Source organism: Hordeum vulgare, chromosome 5H (assembly GCF_904849725.1).
Source record: "Hordeum vulgare subsp. vulgare chromosome 5H, MorexV3_pseudomolecules_assembly, whole genome shotgun sequence".
In the NCBI taxonomy this organism is placed as follows: Eukaryota; Viridiplantae; Streptophyta; class Magnoliopsida; order Poales; family Poaceae; genus Hordeum; species Hordeum vulgare.
Window position 1 is genome coordinate 503,175,585 of NC_058522.1, and position 25,911 is coordinate 503,201,495.

A 25,911-nucleotide genomic window follows, 5' to 3' on the forward strand; every position below is an offset into this window, starting at 1 on the left:
AAGCAATGTAACTTAGTGTAAGTTGCGGGATCTTGTATTACGGAACGAGTAAAGAGACTTGCCGGTAAACGAGATTGAAATAGGTATGCGGATACTGACGATCGAATCTCAGGCAAGTAACATACCGAAGGACAAAGGGAATGACATACGGGATTATACGAATCCTTGGCACTGAGGTTCAAACGATAAGATCTTCATAGAATATGTAGGATCCAATATGGGCATCCAGGTCCCGCTATTGGATATTGACCGAGGAGTCTCTCGGGTCATGTCTACATAGTTCTCGAACCCGCAGGGTCTGCACACTTAAGGTTCGACGTTGTTTTATGCGTATTTGAGTTATATGGTTGGTTACCAAATGTTGTTCGGAGTCCCGGATGAGATCACGGACGTCACGAGGGTTTCCGGAATGGTCCGGAAATGAAGATTGATATATAGGATGACCTCATTTGATTACCGGAAGGTTTTCGGAGTTACCGGGAATGTACCGGGAATGACGAATGGGTTCCGGGAGTTCACCGGGGGGGGCAACCCACCCCGGGGAAGCCCATAGGCTTTGGGGAGACACACCAGCCCTTAGTGGGCTGGTGGGACAGCCCCAAGGGGGCCTATGCGCCTAGAGAAGGAAATCAAAGGAAAAGAAAAAAAAAGAGGGAGGAAGTGGGAAGGGAGGGGGACTCCTCCCACCAAACCAAGTCCAACTCGGTTTTGGGGGGAGTCCTCCCCCCCTTGGCTCGGCCGACCCCTTGAGGGTCCCTTGGACCCCAAGGCAAGGTCCCCCTCCCTCCTCCTATATATATGGGGCTTTTAGGGCAGATTTGAGACGACTTTCTCACGGCTGCCCGACCACATACCTCCATAGTTTTTCCTCTAGATCGCGTTTCTGCGAAGCTCGGGCGGAGCCCTGCTGAGACGAGATCATCACCAACCTCCGGAGCACCGTCACGCTGCCGGAGAACTCTTCTACCTCTCCGTCTCTCTTGCTGGATCAAGAAGGCCGAGATCATCGTCGAGCTGTACGTGTGCTGAACGCGGAGGTGTCGTCCGTTCGGTACTAGATCGTGGGACTGATCGCGGGATTGTTCGCGGGGCGGATCAAGGGACGTGAGGACGTTCCACTACATCAACCGCTTTCTCTAACGCTTCTGCTGTACGATCTACAAGGGTACGTAGATCACTCATCCCCTCTCGTAGATGGACATCACCATGATAGATCTTCGTGCGCGTAGGAAAATTTTTGTTTCCCATGCGACGTTCCCCAACAGGGAGACCTTCCCCCCTTGGCTCGGCCGACCCCCTTGGGGCTCCTTGAGCCCCAAGGCAAGGCTCCCCCTCTCCCACCTATATATACGGAGGTTTTAGGGCTGATTTGAGACGACTTTTCCACGGCAGCCCGACCACATACCTCCACGGTTTTTCCTCTAGATCGCGTTTCTGGGGAGCTCGGGCGGAGCCCTGCTGAGACAAGGTCATCACCAACCTCCGGAGCGCCGTCACGCTGCCGGAGAACTCTTCTACCTCTCCGTCTCTCTTGCTGGATCAAGAAGGCCGAGATCATCGTCAAGCTGTACGTGTGCTGAACGCGGAGGTGCCGTCCGTTCGGTACTAGATCGTGGGACTGATCGCGGGATTGTTCGCGGGGCGAATCGAGGGACGTGAGGACGTTCCACTACATCAACCGCGTTCACTAACGCTTCTGCTGTACGGTCTACAAGGGTACGTAGATCACTCATCCCCTCTCGTAGATGGACATCACCATGATAGGTCTTCGTGCGCGTAGGAAAATTTTTGTTTCCCATGCGACGTTCCCCAACATCAACCCCGCCGTCGGCCGGCCTCAGCAGCCGCGTGCTTGCCTCCCCGCAGCCGCTAGCGCCTGCAGCAGCTCCCCCGCCGCACCGCCTGCTCCATCCCCTGCGCGCCGCCTCTTTCCCCGCGCGCCAGCTCCGGCCCTGCCGCCATGGCCGCCGCCTCCCGCGCCTTGGTCTCGTGCTCCCTCACCCCGTGCTTGCGCCGCCCTTGGCCTCCCTCGTCCCGTTCTCCGTCAGCCCCGCGCCGCCGCCATGGCCGTTCTCCCCTGCCGAGCCGTGCTCACCTCCTGCTTCCCCTTGCCATCGCTTGCCTGTAGTTGTTGTCGCTGCGGCATGCCTGCTGCCGCCGTCCCCCCCCCCCCGCGCATGTTGCTGCTTAGCTGCTGTTTCCGTATGCTGTGTCGCCGCTATAGCTGTTGCTAGCTTGCTGCTGCCCATGCCGCTGCTGCTGCGTGCTGCTGGTTGTTGCTTGCTGATGCCTTGCTGCCCGCTAGCTGCCGTTGCTGATGCGGGTTGCTGTGAGTTGCTGCTGCGGCTGAGTTTGCCTGCCTGCCGCTTGCTGTTGGATATGTTGCTGCTATGCTGCCAGCTGCAGCCTGAGCCGATGTTGTTGGTGTTTGTTTGTGCTGCGTTACCTGCCTGTAGTTGCTTGTGCTGCCGCATGGTGTTGCTGCTGCCGCCTACTGTCCCTGTTGCTCTTGTTGTAGGTTGGTAGTTGCCGTTGCTAGTTGTCGTAGTTTGTTAGCTGCTGCTTGCCGAGGTTGCTGCTAGACTAGTTGTTGCTGCCGCTTGCCGTCGCCGCGTGCACCATTCCCTCCTTCATAGATCCGACGAGACCCGAGTACCACGACGACAACGACGTCCTCGACGACCCCCGAACGTCTTTGGAAAACGAGTTCGACTACCGATGCCGAAGACCCGAGAACCACGACGTCGAGCGAACGACTACCGTCGACGAGACCGGTACCACGACTTCCACGACGTCCACGACGACCATTGTTCCCCTTCACCGAACTGAACCGCTCCGATTCGCACGCGTCGAAGGTATACCGATGAGACGTGACCGAGAACCGTATGTATGTGTTGTATGAGTTGAATGTATGTATGCACCGTATGTTGCCCGCTGCACGTTGTCCCTCTTATGTTGTGCCTCAACACATGGGAACCCGGTAACCGGGATCACCCCATCATTATTTACCGTTCCCGCACATGCTCCCTATTCGTTGACACGTTATCTCGATGAGTTATCGGGATAGGAACGTTGTCGTGGCATCGTTTCAGTTTTGCCGCCTTGGTTCATTTTCGCTCGCCGTGGCGACACTTGCTCCTTTCTCTTCTTGCCGTGATGTTGAACTTACATGCATGACGCATTCATGGCATATAATCTTGTGTTGCATGTCTCTTGTGTCGTAGCTCCGCTCTATGCTCCGCGTGTTAACCGACTAGGATGCCATGTAGGAACGTCGCTTCACCCTTGCCATGTTAACTACAAGTTAATATTGCCGTGTAAATAGTCGGGAGTGAACTAAATAATCAATCGTGGAGTTTCGTCGATATGTAACCCGTTGCATATCGAGCTTCACTTAATGTGTAGTGTTTGCGTGAGGTGAATTGCCATGCCATCCCTTGCATCAATGAACTGATCATGCATCATATTAGGTTATGCATCATGTTGTGCATCGTGTGGTGAATATCTATGTTGATGTTTGTTTCCGGTTTGCTCCATCTCGATAGAGTTCCGCAAGCGTGTCGGAATGTGAGAACCCGTTCGACTACGTTGGTTCGACTGCTTCTCGGAGTTGTTCTTCTTCCAAGCAGGATCTCGGGCAAGATGACCATTTCCCCAGATACCATTACTATCATTGCCATGCTAGTTTTATCGCTTCTATCGATTATGTCTCGTTGCCTACCACATGTTAAATATCAGCCTCTCAACAATGCCATGATTACCTTCAAACTGTTCGACCTAGCAAACCACTGATTGGCTATGTTACCGCTTGCTTATCCATGTTGTTAGCGTTGCTAGTTGCAGGTGCAGACGCTTCCATGTGATAACATGGGTTCCTTGTCATATCACCATATTTAAATGCTATTTAATTTAATGGAACTATATACTTGGTAAAAGGTGGAAGGCTCGGCCTTTCTAGCCTGGTGTTTTGTTTCACCTTTGCCCCCTTAGTTTTCGGCTACCGGTGTTATGTTCCATAAATGAGCGCTCCTAACACGATCGGGGTTGTTATGGGGACTCCCTTGATAATTCGTTTTAGATTAAAGCTGGTCTGGCAAGGCCCAACTTTGGTACTACATTTGCCTAATAACTAATGAACTGCATAGGGAGTAATTAACCCGAGGATAATTTAATCAACCCCCGGGCCAGTGCTTCTCATGAGTGTTGGTCCACCCACCTAGCAGTCGGCGGTGCCACCACGGGGCAACTTGAGGTTTGGTTCCCGTCCACTTTGCATGGACGGTGTGTCCTGAGAACGAGATACGCAGCTCCTATCGGGTTCGTCGACACACCTTGGCCTTGCTGGATTATTTTTACCTTTGACGGAATATCTTGTGCATCGGGATTCCGATGACGCTTTGGGTAATCTCAGAGTTGAGGTTTTCCACTAAGGAATCCGACAAGATCGCGAGTGTCGTGATCGAGGATTTCTATGCGGCTTGTGGTAATTTGTGATGGACTAGTTGGAGCACCCTTGCAGGGTTAAATATTTTCGGAAAGCCGTGTCCGCGGTTATGTGGCAACGTGGAAACTTTGTTTAACACTGGTTCTAGATAACTTGAAGTTAACTTAATCAAAATATGCCAACTGTGTGCGTACCCGTGATTGTCTCTTTGGTGAGTTCTTTCTCCGGTCGAGGACACGGTGGGGTTATGTCTGATGTAGGTAGGTGTTCAGGATCATTCATTTGATCATCAGTAGTTCACGTCCGTTATGCGTAGATCTTCCCCCTCTTATTTCTTGTACTCGTAAGTTAGCCACCATATATACATGCTTAGCCGCTGCGGCCACCTCACCACTTAACCTTGCTTCACCCATTAAGCTTTGGTAGTCTTGATACCTTTGGAAATGAGATTGCTGAGTCCCCTGTGGCTCACAGATTACTACAACACCAGTTGCAGGTACAGGTAAAGGTTACTTGACGCGAGCGCATTGATTGTTCATTTGTAGTTGCTTCTTCTTCTTCTTCTTCATCGATCTAGGATGGGTTCCAGGCCGGCAGCCTAGGATAGCAAGGATGGACGTCGTTCTTCTTTTCTCGTTTTTTTCGTCCGTAGTCGGACCCTGCTCTTACTCTTGATGATTATGTAATGTACTGATGTGACTCTGATGTAGCTTGTGGCGAGTGTGTAAGCCAATTCTATTTATATATCTCTTCTTTTCAGTACATGTACTTGTAACGATATCCATTCTTGCGACACGACGAGATGCGCTTCTACCCCTGACGAGGCCTTCATGCCAAATTGAGGATAGGGTCGCATCTTGGGCGTGACACAAACCTCCCCGCCACTCCATAGCCAAGCCCGGCGTAGGCGGTCTATCTCTTTGCGCACTGATATTGTGTTGGGTTTTTGATGAAGAGGAACGGGTTATCACAACACAATGCGGATAAGTATTTCCCTTGATTAGGAAACCATGGTTATTGAACCAATAGGAATATCAATCCTCAGCCGTCTTCAGCGACTGCACACAAAAGAGCAAACAACTTGCACCCAATGCGGACAAAAGGGTTGCCAATCCCCTTGATCTCGTTTTTACAAGCGAATGAGGTGTGTAGATAATTGTAGATAGTTGTGACTTGCAAAATAAAATAAAAACAAATAATAACAGCGAGGAAATTATATTTTTTCTGAATATATAAGTGAATAGACCCGGGGGCCCTAGTGTTCTCTAGTGGCATCTCTCATGAAAGCAACATATGATGGATTATTGTTGGGCAATTGATAGAACAATGGATAGTTATGCGATTTTCACGGCAATGATCATGTATATATAAGCATCATGGCCATAAGAAAATAGGCCGACTCCTGCCTACACCTATTACTATTACTCCATCCATTGACCACTATCCAACATGCATCTAGAGTAAGTAAAACATAGTAATGCTTGGAGAACAATGACATGATGTAGACAAAGTAAACTCAACCAGTATGAATAAACCCCATCATTTTATCCTTAGTGGTAGCAACACAAAGACGCAACTTGTCCCCTTTCTGTCACTAGGATATAGAAACTAGCCAGTTTGAACCCACTACAATGCACACCTACCACTAAAGAAATATCAAACTACTTGGACAAAGCAATTCAATAGATCGGATAGATTTCCGAAGCTATGATGATCATGCAAATAAGAATCATAAAACTCAGAGAAGACTCAAATATTTTTCATAAATAATCTGAAAATAAACTCATAATTCATTGGATCCCAACAAACACACCGTACAAAAGAATTACATCGGACAGATCAAAGCGAAGATGCAATGATCATTGTCTTGAAGATCGAGAGAGAGAGAGAGAGAGAAAGGACCATGATGTCGCCTAGAGGGGGTGAATAAGCATTTTAAAAACTTCTACGTATTTGGCTTTATCCTAATACGAAAATAAACTAAGAGGATACTTTTCAAGCACAAATCCTAAATATACTAGGATCAACTACGTGCACCAACAACTTGTTCTACTAAGATGAGCACAACAAGATTACTCACAAGCACAAGTAAGTTACACAAACTTACTTGAGCAATATCACAAGATATGTAAGTGTATGACACAAGTTAGCAATTCACACTAAGCACAAGATATATCAATAGTAGCAAGTATGAATTGCGGGATATAAAGTGTAGGCCTAAATGACTAATCTTTGCACATAAATAGCCAACACAATATAATGAGGACAACAATATGTAGTGAATGTACGCTCAAGTAACCAAAGTAAACCACAAGTAAGGAGTTAGGGTTAGGGATAACCGAAGTCATGGAGATGAGGATGTATCCCAATGTTCACTTCCTTGGAGGGAAGCTAGTCACCGTTGGAGAGGTGGATGTTACCACGAAGGCACACCAATGCCACGAAGGCTCACCCTATCTCCTTGAGATATCACCATGAAGGGGATTCCCAACCACTAGTGGTAGACCTTGAGGTGGCCTAGAAACCTTCACAAACTTTTCGGGGGACAAATCACAAGTTGATTCCTCACCGAATCACTCCTACGCCTAGGAGTCTCCAACCTCCAAGAGTAACAAGGTCAAAGGGGAAATGCTCAAGACTTGCTCAAATCACAAATTGCTTTGGTCAAAAGAGACAAGAGGAGTGGATGTATGCTTGGATGAAATCTCTCTCAAGAACTCTCAGAAATCTCTTCGGGATTTACCACAAGAATGCTCAAATCCCACCGAAAGCAAGTAATGCTATGAAGGGTTGAAAGAGGAGAGGAACAATGGAGGAGGACAACAAATGAACCCTAGATCTATTGGATAGTTTTCCCCAAAATGGATTGGAGTTTTGAGGCTTGCGGGAGGAGGAGAGAGCTCAAAACAATGGGGAAATCTCAAATCCAAAAGCTCTGACTCGTTGGGGAAGAAGGATACCTTATATAGTGTCCCACCAAATCTGCCCGTTATGCACAAAAAAATGTAGCCCGAAACTTCTAGGCTTGCCGAGAACTTCCGGGCTCCCTATTGAGGCAGACAATGTAAAGTTTCTGGTTAGCCCGGAACTTGCCCCGGAACCTGCCCAGAACGCCTGTCCCCCGAAACTTCCGGGAGGGGCCTGAACTTCGGGGCTCCCTTTGGGCCAGATTTTCGTAAACTTTTTGTTTAGCCCGAAACTTTTCCCAGAACCTTGCCGAAAAACAACAAGCATACCAATAGTAAAACATGCGTAACTTTTACATACGAACTCCGATTTTGATGATCTTGGGCTTGTTTTGTAGCTATTGAAAAGCTCAAGGCCTCACATAGAGAACCACCCAATATAAAACAAAATAGATGATGCAATAAACGCAAAGATTTGATCATAGAATTTGGGGAACCCGTTTTGGCTAACGGTTTTACTTTGGGATATATGATAGGAGTGGAATTGTGTATAGAAGATGTTGACTTGAGAAAGTCCATTACAAAACACTTTGATCCCCTATTAATAATGCAGGATCCCTAAAACTCAAGAATCATAAAAGAGTTGCACTAAATAGCTATCGATAATCCATTCTTGAGAGTATATGTTTATTCGGTGATCATCACTCCACACCACTAACGTCAAAGGAACTAATACCTTTGAGTCGGGCCTTTCACTTGATCTTGATGTTATTGTTTCTTCTTGGCTCAAGCTGAAGGCAAGACATTGATGAGGTCTTCAATTAGCTCTTCCATACACACCATGGAAAGCCTTGCTTTGTATTCATCTTCACTTGTCCATCATGTGAACATCCACAAGGTTCAAGCATGTAATCCTTAGGGATGGTTATCTTGAACTTGCCCTTGTCAAACATGATCATGAACACTTGATGTCATCCTCTCATGGACACTTGAAATCTCTCTGTTGATGCGAGCCCATGAGAATTACCTAACCCTCATAGACATAGACAACACATAGTATGGGTTAGTACACAAAGTGCAATTGACAATTACTTACCATACCACAAGATCCCATGTGGTACATCATTTGCGCTTGTGTGATTACCAATTTTGAGTTAACTCTTTGATCTTCATCTTGGTCAACATTTATCTTTGATCCATGATTAATCTTGATGTCTTGAAGGCCCTATTGATTTCTTATTAGGCTTCATTGCTTGCATAAATGATTACCAATATCTCAATTCACCATGACCATATCAAGTTCTCCATGAATCTCATATTGGCTATAACTTGCTCGTCTTCATGATACAACATAGTTTCTTGAGAGGCACAATGGATTCTTCACTTGAATTACTTGCTTCAAGACATAATCATCCATGACTCAACATATGAGCTCATCATGATCCTATTTTCAATACATATGTAGAATTCTTCTCTTTAATTATTCTCTCAAGATCTTGATCCATCATGGTGCAAATCATAAGCCAAAGCATGAGAACGTCTGAGATCCTCAATGAACTCCACATAGATTAGGAATCGGGTCAATTGGGGCCACATGGAGGCGCCAATGCATTAGGGCGCGGCCACCCCCCCCCCCCCATCGCGCCATGTTGCCTTGGGGACTCTCATGTGGTTTCAGCCCCCCCCCCCCCCCCGAAGCTTCCAGGTCTTCTTTTGGTCCAAAAAATCATTAAAAGGTTTCGTGGCAATTGGACTTCGTTTGGTACTACAAAACTGAAAAGAAAAAACACGCAGAAAACAACAACTGGCACTAGACACTCGGTAAATAGGTTAGTGTTCAATAATAATATAAATTGGTGAATCATGCCCCAAACAGTATCCTAGGATGATAATATAACAACATGGAACAATCAAAACTTATAGATACATTAGAGACGTATCACGCACCCATGCCGGTAGGGCGTAGATCGCATCCGAGTACACCGTGGGAGCAGAGAGGACATAGTTAAGGAACACGAACCTACCCGCTTGCGACAGCAGCTTGGCCTTCCAGCAGGCCAAGCGTGTGAAAAGCTTGTCCAAGAGAGGTTGCACCTCGACCTTGCGCAGGGCCTGCAAAGACAACATCAAGCCCAAGAATTTGCACGGGAAAATCGCGACGCCCGCGTCGAGAGGGGACACGATGTCAGGTACGTCCAACTGCTCGCATCGAATTGGGAGGACTACACTCTTCTGGAAGTTGACCTTGAGCATTGATGCTAGCCAAGACATGGTAAGAATGGAGTGGAGCGTGACCATGTCTTATTTCACCGGGTTGATAAAGAGGCCGACATCATCGGCATATAGCAACTTCCGTAGGTGCGGTAATCGGCCACGGAGCTTCGACAACACCCCTTCATGTACCTCAATGTCGAGGAGCCGTTGAAGGGGCTCCATTGTGAGTATGAAGAAGAAAGGCGACAACGGGTCGCCCTGCCGCAACCCGCGTTGATGGAAGATTGTACGGTCGGGCACCCCATTGATCAGCACCCGTGTCGAGGAGGTAGCTAGTAGCATGGGCATCTAGTCGCACCACCTTGCACCAAAGCCACGCGCACGAATCATGTCGAGCATAAAGACTGATCGTCCTGTCGTGTGTCGTCGATGTCGCGTCCTCCTTCTTGGCAAGAAGGATGGTGTTTGCGGTGTTGAGGCGGTGAAGGCTCGCCCTGTTCATCTGGTATAGCTGTTGCAACACTATCACCAGATCTGGCAAGATTGTCGCGACTATGGCTTTGTAGAAGACCCTTTTGAGGCCGTCCGGCTCGGCACACGATCTCCACGCATAACCTTGATTGCTGCGAGGATCTCCTCCTTCGAGAAAGGTACCTCGAGCTCATCAAGGCTGGCTTATTGTATCCCTAGTCCATCCCAATCCACGAGAGCACGGCCGATATCGTGCTCACCAACAAGCTGTTGGGAATAGTTTGCAGCAACATCGGCCTTGCACGGCCGGTCGGTGGCGATGGAGCTGCTGTCGTGCAACGAGGCGATGAAATTTCTACGCCTCCTTGCGCTTGCTTTTTGGTGAAAGAACTTGGTATTGGCATCGCCTATGTGCAACCACGTGACGCACGAGCATTGCTTGGGACGGATGCGCTTGATGATAGTTAGCCCCGGGATGCACGACTTCAGGATCTTGCACAGTTGCGGCTCGTTGGGCTCTGGAACATGGATTTTTTAAGCTCGGACTTTCGAACACCTCTTATCCTTATCCTTTAATGTTGCTTTGAGATTCCTTCTACACAACTAACTTACTACATGAATTTTCTTTTCTTTTTTGTTTCTTCAAAAGAAAACAACATATGAACTTGAACTTTATAGGACAACAAAACATTCTTACGATAATGTGGATAAAACTTACATATTTTTTCGACCTACATAAATATACAAAGTTAGATTTTTAAAGTAGAAAATATATTCTTTACTATGTATTTTTCACGAAAAAAATCTGAAAGTTTTTCCCACATTCTAGTTAGAATGTTTTTTCATCTTGCAAAGTTTGAAGTTCATATGTTCTTTTATTTGAAAGGAACAAAAAAGAGAAAAGAGATTGCATGAATCGTGATGCAAGAACGGATGGCTAGATAAGAAGGTGTACCAAAGCCTATACTTTCTCAAATGTTAACCTAGGGCTCTAGCACCTTGGACTCCTGCGCCGTGTCAAGACACAGGACGGCGCCTCGGGCAAAGAGCACCTGCAGTAGTGTGTCACCCATATGGGAGCGATGCCATTGTCGAAGCGCTACCGAGGATCGTCGAAGCTTGAGCGCCAGCCGTCCGAAAGCATCCACGCTCCGGCATGGCGCGTTCCACACAGCGGCGACTACCTCCTGGAACCCATGCACGTGCGGCCGAAAGGCCTCGAAACGGAACCGGCGGCTCGCACGTCAGCAGCAGCAGCAGCAGGCAGTGGTCCGACATGGCGGTGGCGAGCGGTTGCTTCCACAGAAGGTCAGCTCCCAATCGTTGTCATAGAAGGCACGGTCAAGGTGCACCAGCATCGGCCTGGCCTACTCTTTAAACCAAGTGAAACGGCGTCTGGCCAGCTTGAGCTCGCTCGCATTGAGCGTGACCCTCAATCTCGCCATGAGAAATTCTGATCCTCTATTCGATAGTTGTGTAAAAACACAAATTGCTTCAACTTCTTCTTCTCTCGGTCTCTCCTTCCTCCTATCACCGAGCCCCACTCTGATGCCGACCAAAACCCCATTGTGACCGGCGCTCCCCCACCCCGCCTTCCCAAAGCCATACATTCGACGCTCTACTGTCGCCCCTTGGTTGTCCCTCTAAGCCCAACATCCTCCCTACACTAGTGGGTTTTTTCCTGCACCATCAAGTTTCCTTCACCAACGACGCCGCATCGTCGCTCGCAAACACCTTGCTATCTTATCTCTTCCCAAATCGACCGATTGCAAGTTGCATTTTCAGGCAACTTGCAAATAGCAAATGCACACAAATACAATAATAACTTTGTTACCTTTTTTTAAAAAGATCAAACAGGCAAAGGTACAAGCTTAAAATGACCTGATGTGATTTTATTTTATTTTGAAAATCGACCTGATCTGATGTTAATGTAGAAAGAAGCTGTCCATCTCACAAAAAAAGAAGCTGTCCACCGTCGAATAAATGCTGGACCGTAACGCTTGCCTTGATCGCAAGTAACTTCGATGGTAACAGCAGCAGAGAACATTAAGGCCAGTTGAAAGCCATCCTGATTTCCTTTTTTCTTTTTCAGAGAGTTGATGAAAACCATCCTGGATAGTGGATAATATATAATCAAGGTTTTCTCCAGGCTAGTGGCTACTCATGTAAGAGCAACTCCAGCCGTGCGATTCAAATGGACGCGTGTTTTGTTCGTGTTTTATCCGTTTGAGTCGGCTCGTCCGTCCTTTTTTATAAATGACTCGATTTAATACGTCGATTCATTTTTCGTCCGCGCGACGGGCTTACAGTCATTTTTATGGCATTGATAAATATTACAAATGTTCTAGATTAATAAATGTTTAATAGAAAATATTGCATAGTTTAAGAATTACAAAAATATCTCATAGTCTATACATTTAAAAGAAAAGGTTGTGGATACATCTACTCGTTGCCGAGATGAATTCACATATGTTCAGCCAAATCATTTTGCAGCTGTATGTGAGTATTTTAATCATGCATCTTATGATGAAACTCGACGAACCGTGCAAACATTGCCTCTCCTTCATGCTCAGACACAACATTGTCACCCTAAAACTCAAGCCCTTGATCACACAAACGTTCTGGACGTTCATCTTCTACGATCATGTTGTGCATGATCACACAAGCTGTCATTACCTTCCATAATTTTTGCGTGCTCCATGTTCTAACAGGATATCGAGCGATGTCCCATCGAAATTGAAGAACGCCAAAGTCAGGCTCTACATCTTTTCTAACACTCTCTTGCTCTTGGGTGAATCTCTTCTCTTCTCTCCTACAGGATTGGAGATTGCCTTCACAAGAGTATACTATTGTGGATAGATATCGTCGGCTAGATAGTATTCATTGATCCCAACATTGACCTCCGAACAATTGTCTTCTGCCATCCTAGCAAAGACCGGAGAGCGTTGGCAACAGCGCATTTCTGATAAGAGGAGAAGCCAATCAAGGGCATCCGTCTTGCACTCGAAATAGTTATCGTACCAATCACCCCCTCTAGAATACACTTGAGAACATGTCTAGCCATCCGAAAATGGCGACGGAACAAGTGAAGTTTGAAGAGCGAATTTGGGGTACTGAACTAATCTTTTCAGAGTAGGAAATGATCACTCTCCCGGTTGCGATTAAGTTTCGGCGTGTGCCCCGTCATGGGGCCCTTAAACTGTGGCCGCTCCATACTTTCGTGGCCGTGGACTACCAACGCAGCCGCCACCATCTCCACATCATCAGATGAAGAATCATCCGAGTCCAAAAGAACATTGTAGAAAAAATACTCATCATCGGAGTCCATTTGTACCTTGGGCAAAGCGTCGAGCACCTTGCGGGCATAGTGGAAGACACCGGCCGGAGAGGAGCCTCCTGCCGAGAGAAAGTGGCAGAGCTTGGCGACGGCTGAGGGAGACGAGGCGACCGGAAGGAGTCTGTGGCATGGATGGCTGGCGGCAACGTCGAAAGCGGGCGGCGGGGATGGGAGGCGGTGGTCGGGCAAGGCAGTCGAGTGTTTTTGGAGGCGAAGGAGGAAGAGGCGACTAGTGTATGTGCCACCGACTTGCGGGCGAGGGGAAAAGACGGGCAGACGACGAGCGCTTCTGCTTCGTGTCCGCGGCGATGCAAATGCCGCTCAAATTTAGGGCTGGAATGAGTTGTAGACGGACGAAAAACGAACATGTGTTCGTTTGGGTCAGCGTGTTAGCCTGATTTTTCTGTCCGCGGCGATCCAAATAAACATGGCAAACAAAATGGGTGGCTCTCTGTTGAAGTTGCTCTAAATTATTGTGGGAATGAAAATTATCCTACTTGTGGCTACTCAAAACTTTTCTCTGTTGAGATGAACAGACAATTCACAACCAACACTTTAGCTTATTCCTTTGCACATGCAATTCTCCTCTGTATTTACAGACCCCCCAATCCACTAGTACAAAACATCACACACGCTGACATGATCATCAACACCATTAATCCCAAGTTTACCTGTAAAGAATGCCCACCCGGACGCGCACGTACACACACACTCTGCTTCTGCTTCTGCTCCTCTGCACGCCACGAAATGACAGCCCGAAGGACAGAGAACGAACCCCTCTAATCGCGCGCGGCCACACCTCTAATTACTACGCAGACAAGCCCATGCACGGCACGCCGGTGAGGTTCACGCGACGCCGTCGACGCGGGCCTTGGTGACGCCGGCGCAGGCGTCGACGAAGTCGCCGTCGATGAAGTCGGTGGAGAAGACCTGGAGGCGGTCGCCGAGGCCCTTGGCGAAGGCCTCGGCGATGAAGCTGCGCGCGTAGCCGCGGATGCGGTTCGTGACCGGCCGGACGCACACCACCGGGTTGTCGGCCTGCGGCGTCACCGTGTTCTCCACCCTGTACAGGTACCGCCGGTCCCTCGCCGGCGGCTGCTCGCCGAGGAACTTGAGGTTGCTCTCGTACTTGGTCTCCGGCAGGTCCGTGTCGATCCAGTTGTCCCGCAGGTACCCGGAGCTCCACAGCAGCTCGCCGCGCCCGGGCGCCGGCGACTTGCGCGGCTTCCACACGCAGATGACCCGCCGGGGGAGCAGCTCCGCGACGGTCTTGCCGAAGACCGCCTCGTCCTGCGGGATCAGGTGCACCCCGAGGCGCTCGACCAGGTACTTGGCGAAGTCCGGCGGGTCGTCGCGGCCGAACTCGGTGCGGATCTCGAGGACGAGGAGCTCGGACTCGGTCTCGGCGAGGAAGCGCAGGACGTCGTCGAGCACGACGTCGACCGAGTAGGTGGCGAGCACGCCGTGGCAGACGCGGCGCTCCTCCTGCACGCGGACGTCGAGGAGGCGGCAGCCGAGGGCGAGCTGGTGGTAGCAGGAGAGCGACTGGCACTGCGCGAAGGGGCGGGTGATGAAGGGGATGCCGATCCTGTTGGTGGCGGAGTCGTGGGAGCCCGGCCAGACCACCTGGTGCAGGCGCAGGCGGTCGGGGCCGAGCTCGGACATCCACGTCTTGCGGTCGGCGGGGCGGTGGGCGCAGCCGGGGAACTCGTCGCCGCAGGAGGTGCAGCGCTCGGACATGGCCAGCTTCTGCGTGGTGACCAGCTTGCGCCGGTTCATCTGCGCCGAGAAGAAGGCGCCCATGGCGTCCAGCGGGTCCTTCTTGCCGCTGTCGTTGCTATTGGGGGGCGAAGACATGGTCAGATCCTCCTATAAATAACGGCTCTGACCTGGACGCGCGCGCGACGTCGTCGTCGCCGTGAGCTCGAGCTCGGGAGTCGGGACTGGGTGATTGATCGATTAATGGCGCAAAAATATCACACTGCGTCGGCTCGGCTAGCTAGCTGTGGATGGGCGCATGGTTGATTTTGTTGGAGCTCTGGGATCTGGGCGATGCGGGGAGGAGGAAGCGTGGCGTGTTATTTCTTGGGCGTTTGTGTGCGTTGGTTGGTCCGACTGGCGTTAGGTGGATGTGGTAGTGGTAGGACGGACAAGATATTTTTCTTCTTCTTCATAAAAGGATGAGAGGATGGGTTAGGGCCACGAGGACAGCGATAGGTTGCAGCTTTAGAGCGCATCCCGTAAACGTTCATTTAAAAAGAATGGTTTAGAGCAACTTCAACCGACCGATCCAAAATTTGTTTGTTTTTTGTCCGTTTGGATCGACCGTCGTCCGACGTCCGTCCTGTTTTAGATTTAGATGGATAGTGCGTCCAATACGTCGATCCATTTCATGTCCGCAATTAATATTTTAAAAAAAAGGTACACGGCCGATCATGGCAGCGGCCATGTCTCATGCCGGCATCATATGCCAGCGCCGGCATACAATGCCGGCTTCAAAAAAATAACACCACGGTTCATGCTGGCGCACTCGTCAACCCGCTAGCAGACATGCCAACACACAAAAAGGGTGGGACTTGAGTTCGATCACGCCATCGCGGCCTTCGTGGTCATGCCAGCACACCTGTCGGCATCCAAAAAAGATGGCGCTCGCCGCCATAGATCACTCCTCGTCGAACTTGAGCATGTCGGCCTGCATCTTCTCGAACCACGGCCTCTTCCTTGACGACACGGTGTTGAGATCCACCTTCATGATCTCCACCCCAGTCATCATGCTCGCGAGAGCCACTTCTTTGGTCTTGGTCTTAGCGTTGGCGGCCTCGATCTCTAGCATCTTGGCTTGCTTCTCCACCTCCATCTCAAGCATCTGTGCTTGCTTCTCCGCCTCCATGTCAAGCCTCCTCCTTTGGATCTTCAAGAAGGCGTTCATTTGCTCCTCTTTCTTGCCGGCGCTTCTCCTCCCTTGAGTCCTTCTTGGTGATCATGCCCTCCAAGGTTGCGATCAAGGCGATCGATGCCGCATCCCGCTTATCCTCCTTCTTGGAGTTGGTCTTCCCCCGCGGCCGAGCCTTCTCGCCGTCCCCAACCGCTTCCACGGCTTGCTTCCCACCATGCGACTTGAGGGCGGCATATTGCGCCTTAAACTTCTCCTCGTCTTTGATCATCCTAAAGCAATGGCAGAGGTTGAAGCACTTACCATTGTGTTGGACCTTGAATGCCTACAAATGTATTTCATGCAAGCATATTGGCAAAATGATATGCAAACGAACACCCAAAGCATAAACTTGATGATACAAAAAGAGGGCGGCTTGCTAGCATACTGTCGTGGTTTTGTCATGACATATGTCATCGTGAGAGAACTTAGGTGTGAGGCCATCGCAACCATGCGGCGGCTTGAGAGGGGTTGGTCGGAATCGAGAGACGCGAGTTTACCCAGGTTCGGCCCCTCCGATGGAGGTAAAATCCTACGTCTTGCTTGTGTTTCATTGATGAAGATGATGATCTCGATTACAAGGGTGCAGACTCGCCACCTCTAATCTCGTGGGTGTCTAATCTGTCTATCTCATGATTTGTCTTGTCTAGACCTAAGTTGTGTATCTTGTCCCTCTTGGGACGCCTTACCCCTCCTTATATAGGTGGAAGGGGTAAGTTTACATGTAGAGTCCTACTAGGAGTAGGAATAGGACTAGTCTCTCTTGAATCCTAATCCGGGTCTTGTTTCCTTTGTGAGGGAGTCTCTCCTCTTCTTGGGCCTCCTCTTGTGAGCCGGACCTCCTGTCCTTTCTATGAGCCGCCTTATGTCAGGGTGTACGTCGGGCCTTGGGCCTTCGTAATTTGTCTGAGTCGCCTGTGGGGTCAAGTATGAGTCGCCTGCCAGGTCACTTCAAATCGGGTTACACTGCGGGGTATATCCCCGACACATACCATGTCTTGCACGTCGATGCCGCTCACGGGGCGGGCTTGACGCTCTCAAGAGTAGAAAAAAACGTGTTGCACTCTTGTTGGATCACCCTCCAACGCTTCGAAATGGACACCCACCCGCGCGCGCTTACTATTTGGTACTGCGGAAACTTCTTGCGCTCATGGAACTCACGATGAACACGAATCCAAAAGGATGAATGATTTTGTTCGGCGCCCATCTTGGGGTCTTGCCCAATGTCTCTCCAACACTCGCAAAGAAGCTTGTCCTCGGCCGCCGTGTATGCCTTGGTCTGCTTGCTCTTGCACTTCAGCTTCGACCCGTCGGCTTGGTTGGCGAGCTCGTCCTCAAACAAAGGCTCTGCTTCGATGTCGCACTCTCCCTCTTCCTCTAGCCCGTAGTCTTCAGGGAACTCATGGTCGAGAGGGAAGCCGTCCAGGTCCAGGCCGACCTGATCACGCATGAAGGCGGCTTGATCTTCATTGTAGCCAGCGGGCGGCGTGAACGCCCCTCGGTCATCCTGGTTTTGTGTCTCGTCGAGATTGAAGCCAGCGTCCCGCGCGCCACCCTCGAAGATCATGTTCTGCATCTAGCCGTCGTCGCCGGCGGCCGGCATTCCGTCGAACAGGTTGCGCGCGCCCGGCAGCTGGTCGGCTGGCGCCTGTCGCGCGCGTTTCCTCGCGCCTCCGGCTGACGAGCCAGCGGCCACCGGTGTGGCGTTGAGGTCGATGGTCGCGGGCGCGAGCGTGGAAGGCACAACCATGCTCACCTCGGGCGAGCACTCTCCCGAGAGGTGGGAGGCCTGCGGGTAGACGTGGAAGCCGGGCACCGGTTTGCAAGCCAACCCGCGGGGCGAGTCGGGCAGCATCGTCCGAAGGAAGGCGGATGAGTCAGTGTTGACCGCGGCGGCCACGACGGTGTTGACGAGACCGTGCTGGCTAGGGTTTAACCCCAGCATGTAGACCGCCTCCCTCGTTGCCGCCGTGATGCGGGCGTTGGTGACCTGCTGCTGCGCGGCTCGCGTCCGCCTCCGGTCCTTCCTCTTGGCCGACTCCTTTGCCCGCTGTTCGGGCATTAGCACCTTCTTCGGCTTCGGTGCGACGGCCTTCCGGGGGGGCACGAGGCTTGCCTTTGTCAGATGAGGCGAGGGAAACGAGGTTGGCGATGGCATCGAGGTCGAGGTCATCGTCCATGGCGGGCATGGGGTGGGAGCGCGTGGGCGGGAGGTTTTTTTTTGGGAAATGGGGGGAAATGGTGGTGGATGCCACCAACCGGCGGGCCCGGGGAGAGGAGTAGGCGCGTGCGTCCGTCCGTCTTGTGTCCGCGTTGACGCAAATCCGGCTCAAAATTGGGCCGGGAATTGGTCGTCAGGCGAAAGCCAAGCTGACCCGCGTCCATTTGGGTCAACTTTTGTGTCCGGGCCGACCCAAACGGACGGCGACAGACGAAATGGATCGCTCCATTGAAGTTGGTCTTACGATATTCCAAAAACGACTTATGCACGCAAGACATCGAGACATAATAGATTTTACAAACATATACCCCTTATTCAAACTCGTATTTCGCATCATTAAAACATTACCAGAGTTCATTATACATAACATAGTTCATGCTACATAAACGGAGTTCTACTTGACAAAACATAGATTGGACGAGCATAAAACGGAGTTCATACTTAAAACATAAATTTAAACAAGATCTATTCGTCGTCGTCGTCGTTGTCGCTCGGCTTCTTGTTGTATAAATTTGAACAAGATCTATTCGTCGCCGTCGTCGTTGTCGCTCGGCTTCTTGTTGTGGAGGTGATACTCCATGGGGGTGCTGGAGAGGACTTGGACGAGTTGGTACTCCTCAAACAATGCCTCCACCTGCACCGCTACAGCTTCATCTTCTGCGGCAGTTGCCTCCTTCGCCTCGAACCAAGCCTTTTTGCCATCCGGAGGTGCGGGTCACGAGGCAGTGGAAGTTTGACCACGCCCGTGCTTGAGCGTTGCGTGCGCGCCTGCTCGCAACGCCACTCCTCCACCGACGGGTGGAGGGAGGAGCTCCCGGCCACAACATCATTGTGATGCTTGCGAGGCGGCTCACCCTCGAACCACTCGCAAATCGCCGAGCACCCCTTGTTGAAATTTGGAGGTGGGCCTTAGGCCCATTAGGTAATTTCAGAAAAATCTACAAGGGCCCATGTAGGTAGTGGCATGACAAGGTGGTGGGAGTTTAGTCCCACCCCGCTAGTGGAGGAGAGTTTGGACCCCTTTATAAGGGTCTCTCTTCCACATGCTATTGGAGAGTGAGAAGAGAAGGTGCCCTCGCGCACTCCTCCTCCGCCGCCCGCCTCGCCACGCCGCGCCGCGCCGCGGGTTGCGGGAATGAGCCGAGCCGAGCTCATACCTACGCGCTTATTTTTGCCGGTCAGGAACGGAGAATACGTAACGGACAAGGCACGATCCGAGACGTCGGATCGTGGCCGTTACCGACTCGGACGTGGGTTCGGCCCACGTCTCTCCATCACATCTGCCTCACGCGTTCGTTCCTTGAACTGCTGCTGCCGCCGGCGACTCCGTCCCGTTTACCTCATGTTCGTATTTATCCTAGCAGTACTACTTGTTTGCGTAGATGTATCCACTATATGCGTAGTATGTGCTAGGTTAGCTCAAGATCAGTATGTCATTAGTCTAGTCAATGCCATGCTAGTTATTATTTTATGGATTAATATACTCGGAAAATTGCCTATTTACTCAACAATCCAAAAACCTAATGTCTGTAGGAATTTTTCGAGTAATGGTTTTGCTGCTGCACTGAAACCGGATAAGTTTACCGGTACTTTTTTCAAGCGTTGGCAAACGAGAACCACCTTATGGCTCACGGCTATGAACGTGTTCTGGGTAGCCGGTGTCACTCCTACGGAAACTATCACTCCTGAACAGGAGAAGATGTTTAAGGAGGCCACCGTCCTATTCCTTGGAGCAGTCATTAGCGTGATCGGAGATAAGCTGGTTGATGCATATTTACATATGCATGTTGCCAAGGACTTGTGGGAGGCGCTCGAATCTAAATTTGGGGCCACCGATGCTGGGAGTGAGATGTATGTTATGGAGCAGTTCCACGATTACAAGATGGTTGACAACCGTTCTGTTTTGGAACAAGCTCATGAGATAATATGCATAGCTAAGGAACTTGAGGTTCTTAAGTGCAATTTGCCGGGCAAGTTTGTCGCGGGCTGTATAATTGCTAAGCTCCCTAATTCCTGGAGGAACTTTGCTACTACTCTGAAACATCAGAGGCGTGAGTTCTCAGTAGAGGACATCATCGGCCATCTGAGTGTTGAGCAGAACTCGAGAGCAAAGGACTCCAATAGAAAAGCGGTGGAAAGCTCTTCTGCTGCCAATATGGTACATCAGAGGAACTTCAATTCTCACAAGCCCAAGGGAAAGAACTCTGTCCAACAGAATACCGACTTCAAGAAGAAGGGGAAGAAGCCCTTCAAGAAGAATAAGAAGGGAGATGGCTGCTATACTTGTGGTTCAGAGGAACATTGGGCGAACAAATGCCCAAACAAGTACAAGAAGCCGGCGCAGGACTCCAAGTCTGCAAACATGATTGTGGGCAACAATGAAAGTGGTGCATCTGGGTACAGTAATTTACTTACTGTATTTACAGTTTGTCAGTCCACCGATTGGTGGGTGGACACGGGTGCAAATATTCATGTGTGTGCTGACTTGTCATTGTTCTCTTCTTATCAGGCCACCGGTCGCGGGTCCGTATTGATGGGGAATGGCGCGAGTGCTTCTGTTCTTGGTGTTGGCACGGTCGATCTGAAGTTTACTTCGGGAAGGATCGTGCAGCTGAAGAACGTGCAGCATGTCCCCGCCATCAAGAAGAATCTCGTTAGTGGCTCCCTTCTGTGTAGAGAAGGGTTTAAGTTGGTGTTCGAGTCTAATAAAGTAGTAGTTACGAAATATGGACTTTTCGTTGGAAAAGGTTATGAATGCGGAGGTCTGTTCCGCCTTTCTCTAGCAGATTTTTGTAATAAAGTCGTGAACAATATTCATTCGAGTGTTAATGAATCTGAAGTTTGGCATTCACGTCTTTGTCACATAAGTTTCGGTGTTATGTCGCGGCTAGCAAAACTGAATTTAATCCCAACTTTCACTTTAGCCAAAGGTTCTAAGTGCCACTCGTGTGTGCAAGCAAAGCAACCTCGCAAGCCTCACAAGGCTGTAGAGGAGAGACACTTGGCACCATTAGAACTCATACATTCTGATCTTTGTGAGATGAATGGTGTGTTGACTAAAGGTGGAAAGAAATACTTCATGACATTGATAGATGATTCCACTAGATTTTGCTATGTGTATCTCTTAAATACTAAAGATGAGGCTCTACACTACTTTAAAATCTATAAGGCAGAAGTTGAGAATCAACTTGAAAAGAAAATTAAACGAGTCCGGTCTGATCGTGGTGGAGAGTACTTCTCAAACGAATTTGATTCATTTTGTGCGGAACACGGCATTATTCATGAGAGGACGCCTCCCTATTCACCCCAGTCAAACGGGGTTGCCGAGCGGAAAAACCGTACTCTAACTGATTTGGTTAACGCCATGTTAGATACATCGGGTTTATCCAAGGCATGGTGGGGGGAGGCTATATTGACCGCGTGTCATGTCCTGAATAAAGTTCCTACAAAAGATAATGAGGTCACTCCCTACGAGGAGTGGTCGAAGAGAAGGACGACACTCTCGTACTTACGTACTTGGGGCTGCTTGGCGAAAGTCAATGTACCGATCCCCAAGAAGCGTAAGCTTGGACCAAAGAATGTGGATTGCGTTAATTTGGGATACGCTAAGAATAGCGTAGGCTATAGATTTCTAGTAGTGAAATCTGAGGTACCTGACGTGAAGGTCGGTACAATAATGGAGTCGAGGGATGCTACATTCTTTGAGGATATATTTCCCATGAGAGATATGCAAAGCACTTCTAGACAGGAATCTGAGATAACTCCTGAGCCTGCCATTCCTATGGAATATTATGAACAAACACATGATGAAAATCCTGAGGAGGATGACGAGGAAGCCCATGGTAGGGGCAAGAGACAAAGGACTGCAAAGACCTTTGGTGATGATTTCTTCGTATACCTCGTGGATGATAATCCCACTTCTATTTCAGAAGCGTATGCTTCTCCAGATGTTGATTACTGGAAAGTTGCGGTCCGTAGCGAGATGGATTCCATCATGGCTAACGGGACATGGGAAATCACTGATCGTCCCTATGGTTGCAAACCATTGGGATGCAAGTGGGTGTTCAAAAAGAAGCTTAGGCCCGATGGTACGATTGAAAAGTACAAGGCTAGGCTTGTGGCCAAGGGCTATGCCCAGAAAGAAGAGGAAGATTTCTTCGATACTTATTCACCTGTGGCTAGACTGGCCACCATTAGAGTACTACTCTCATTGGCGGCCTCTCATGGTCTTCTCGTTCATCAAATGGACGTTAAGACGGCTTTCCTGAATGGAGAGCTAAATGAGGAAATCTATATGCAACAGCCAGATGGCTTTGTGATAGAAGGTCAGGAAGGAAAGGTGTGTAAGTTGCTGAAATCTTTATATGGTCTGAGACAAGCACCTAAGCAATGGCATGAGAAGTTTAATACAACTCTGACATCTGTTGGCTTCGTTGTTAATGAAGCTGACAAATGTGTATACTATCGCCATGGTGGGGGCGAAGGAGTTATATTGTGCTTGTATGTTGATGACATACTGATATTTGGAACCAACCTCAAAGTAATTGAGGAGGTTAAGTCTTTTCTGTCTCAAAACTTTGAGATGAAGGACCTTGGGGTGGCTGATGTTATCTTGAACATCAAGCTGTTGAGAGATGATGAGGGTGGGATTACACTTCTGCAATCCCACTATGTTGAGAAGATTTTGAGTCGCTTTGGATATTCAGACTGCAAGATCTCTCAAACGCCATATGATCCTAGTGTGCTTATTAGAAAGTTTAAAGGCACAACTATAGATCAATTGAGATTCTCTCAAATTATCGGTTCACTTATGTACCTAGCTAGCGCAACAAGGCCTGACATCGCGTTTGCTGTGAGCAAACTTAGCCGGTTTGTTGCAAACCCAGGCGATGTTCATTGGCGTGCCGTTGAAAGAATTATGCGCTACTTGAAAGGTACTGTCAACCACGGGCTTCACTATACGGGATTCCCATCGGTTCTTGAAGGGTATAGTGATGCGAATTGGATCTCTGATGCTGATGAGATGAAGGCCACTACTGGGTATATGTTTACTCTTGGGGGTGGTGCTGTTTCCTGGAAGTCTTGCAAGCAAACGATCTTAACAAGATCGACAATGGAAGCAGAATTAACAGCATTAGACACATCTCGTGTTGAAGCAGAATTTCTTCGAGATCTTTTGATGGACTTACCTGTGGTTGAGAAGCCGGTTCCGGCTATCCTTATGAACTACGATAATCAGACGGTTATTGTTAAAGTGAAGAGTTCAAAGGACAATATGAAGTCCAACAAACATATAAGAATGAGATTGAAGTCTGTCAGACGTTTGAGAAACTCCGGAGTGATAGCGTTGGATTATATCCAAACGGCTAAGAATCTGGCAGATCCCTTTACTAAAGGGCTATCACGTGTTGTGATAGATAGTGCATCGAGGGAGATGGGTATGAGACCCACATGAGTTGCCATGGTAGTAACCCAACCTATATGATCGGAGATCCCGTGAAGTAGGACCTGGGAAAACAAGCCAGTGGTGAACTGAGGAGAGTAACTTTACTAACCCACTCCGTTGGAGATGCAATACTCTCGGATACTGTATGGTAGGATGACTACTGTCTTAATGTGTTCTAAAGCTTATATGTAAGCAAGATGCTATCCTACAGAGCGATCTTTGGAGGAACACACCTATATGTGCTTGACTGCTGGTCACAGTCTATGAGGTTTGGGTGATCTCTAGTAAACTCATGAATAGGCCAGGAGTGTGACTAATATGCTCCACCCGAGGGGTCACCTTCGGCAGTCTAGTACTAGTAAGACTTGTGGTGAAGCTCCTTTACGCCAAGCTGACAATTCAAGGCTAGTCCATTGTTCAGTTGTAAAGGAGTGTAGCTACTTGTTCTAGGTGAAGCTCAACCTTAATAGGTCTTCACTGAAATGCTGGTATATTAAAATAGTGATTGGAACGAGGGAACACGATGTGCCCTTGAGATCTGGTGGGGGATTGTTGAAATTTGGAGGTGGGCCTTAGGCCCATTAGAGAATTTCAGAAAAATCTACAAGGGCCCATGTAGGTGGTGGCATGACAAGGTGGTGGGAGTTTAGTCCCACCCCGCTAGTGGAGGAGAGTTTGGACCCCTTTATAAGGGTCTCTCTTCCACATGCTATTGGAGAGTGAGAAGAGAAGGTGCCCTCGCGCACTCCTCCTCCGCCGCCCGCCTCGCCACGCCACGCCACGCCTCGTCACGACGCGCCGATCCGCGGGTTGCGGGAATGAGCCGAGCCGAGCTCATACCTACGCGCTTATTTTTGCCGGTCAGGAACGGAGAATACGTAACGGACAAGGCACGATCCGAGACGTCGGATCGTGGCTGTTACCGACTCGGACGTGGGTTCGGCCCACGTCTCTCCACCCAGCCGCCTTTATAAGCACGCGATTGCCTACCCTAGCCGTCACGAAAATTAGATCACATCTGCCTCACCCGTTCGTTCCTTGAACTGCTGCTGCCGCCGGCGACTCCGTCCCGTTTACCGCGTACACGGTTGACGGGAGAGCAGGCCTCCGAAACCTCGCCTCTCCGGTTCCTGTACGGGAGAGGGGCGATTAGGTTTTTGGGGAGCGATCACGCGACTGCTCGCCTTCGTCCGTCTGCTTCGTCTACGTCCGCGTCGCCCTCGTCATCGCCATGTCTTCACCAAGCGAAGCTGACCGTCTCCGCGAGGAAGCCGAGAAGAAGACGACAGAGGATACTGCCGCCGCCGCCGCTGCTACGGCCAACTGGCCGATTGGAGGGTATGACTCGTTTATCCTCATGTTCGTATTTATCTTAGCAGTACTACTTGTTTGCATAGATGTATCCACTATATGCGTAGTATGTGCTAGGTTAGCTCAAGATCAGTATGTCATTAGTCTAGTCAATGCCATGCTAGTTATTATTTCGTGGATTAATATACTCGAAAAATTGCCTATTTACTCAACACCCCTTGGACACCCCTCCCGTCGACCGCGCACGGCATCTCCTCTCGCTTCTGGTTCCCCTTCTCATCGCAAAACGCCGAAGAAGATCGCTCGATCTGTCGTGAGAGTAGAAGAAAAGCGGCGAAGGAGGATAGGGGAAAAAGAGAGCCATCATATATAGTGGAATCGGGGGGCGGTTTATGGGCCTCTCCGCAAATATTTTACTGGCCGAACCATTTTTACCGAACCTGGTTTTGGAAATCCGCTAGAAAAAAGCGTCCCAACGAAGTTTTACGGGATCGGCTAGAGTTGCTCTTAGGCCATCTTTAACTCATCCCCAATAAAAGCGTTAGAAGAGGATACATTTGGTTTACCTCCTCTAACCAGGAACTAACCAAATCACAAAAAGCGTTAGTGGAGTCGATTCTTAAATATAC

The 25,911-nt window shown here is 49.5% G+C and overlaps 2 protein-coding genes across 2 annotated transcripts; both read right to left on the reverse strand.

Annotated features, from left to right (window-relative positions):
- Positions 1-13,912: 13,912 nt before the first annotated feature.
- Positions 13,913-15,593, reverse strand: LOC123397548. Its single transcript, XM_045092076.1, has one exon. It carries the CDS (start codon positions 15,227-15,229, stop codon positions 14,219-14,221), a length of 1,011 nt encoding a protein of 336 aa, XP_044948011.1. The 5' UTR covers positions 15,230-15,593; the 3' UTR covers positions 13,913-14,218.
- Positions 15,594-19,014: 3,421 nt separating this feature from the next.
- Positions 19,015-25,533, reverse strand: LOC123452716. Its single transcript, XM_045129425.1, has 2 exons — positions 25,487-25,533; positions 19,015-19,396 (listed from the first exon to the last, which is right to left on the reverse strand). Exons 1-2 carry the CDS (start codon positions 25,531-25,533, stop codon positions 19,168-19,170), a joined length of 276 nt encoding a protein of 91 aa, XP_044985360.1. The 3' UTR covers positions 19,015-19,167.
- Positions 25,534-25,911: the final 378 nt, after the last annotated feature.

Excerpts from the sequence above, each read along its gene's own strand:
- LOC123452716 (XM_045129425.1), bottom strand. The coding sequence starts at position 25,533 with ATGCCGTGCGCGGTCGACGGGAGGGGTGTCCAAGGGGTGTTGAGTAA. Across the intron at positions 19,397-25,486 it reads GTCCAAGGGGTGTTGAGTAA|TTGCGAGTGGTTCGAGGGTG; the intron begins ATAGGCAATTTT and ends GTGCTCGGCGAT.
- LOC123397548 (XM_045092076.1), bottom strand. The coding sequence starts at position 15,229 with ATGTCTTCGCCCCCCAATAGCAACGACAGCGGCAAGAAGGACCCGCTG.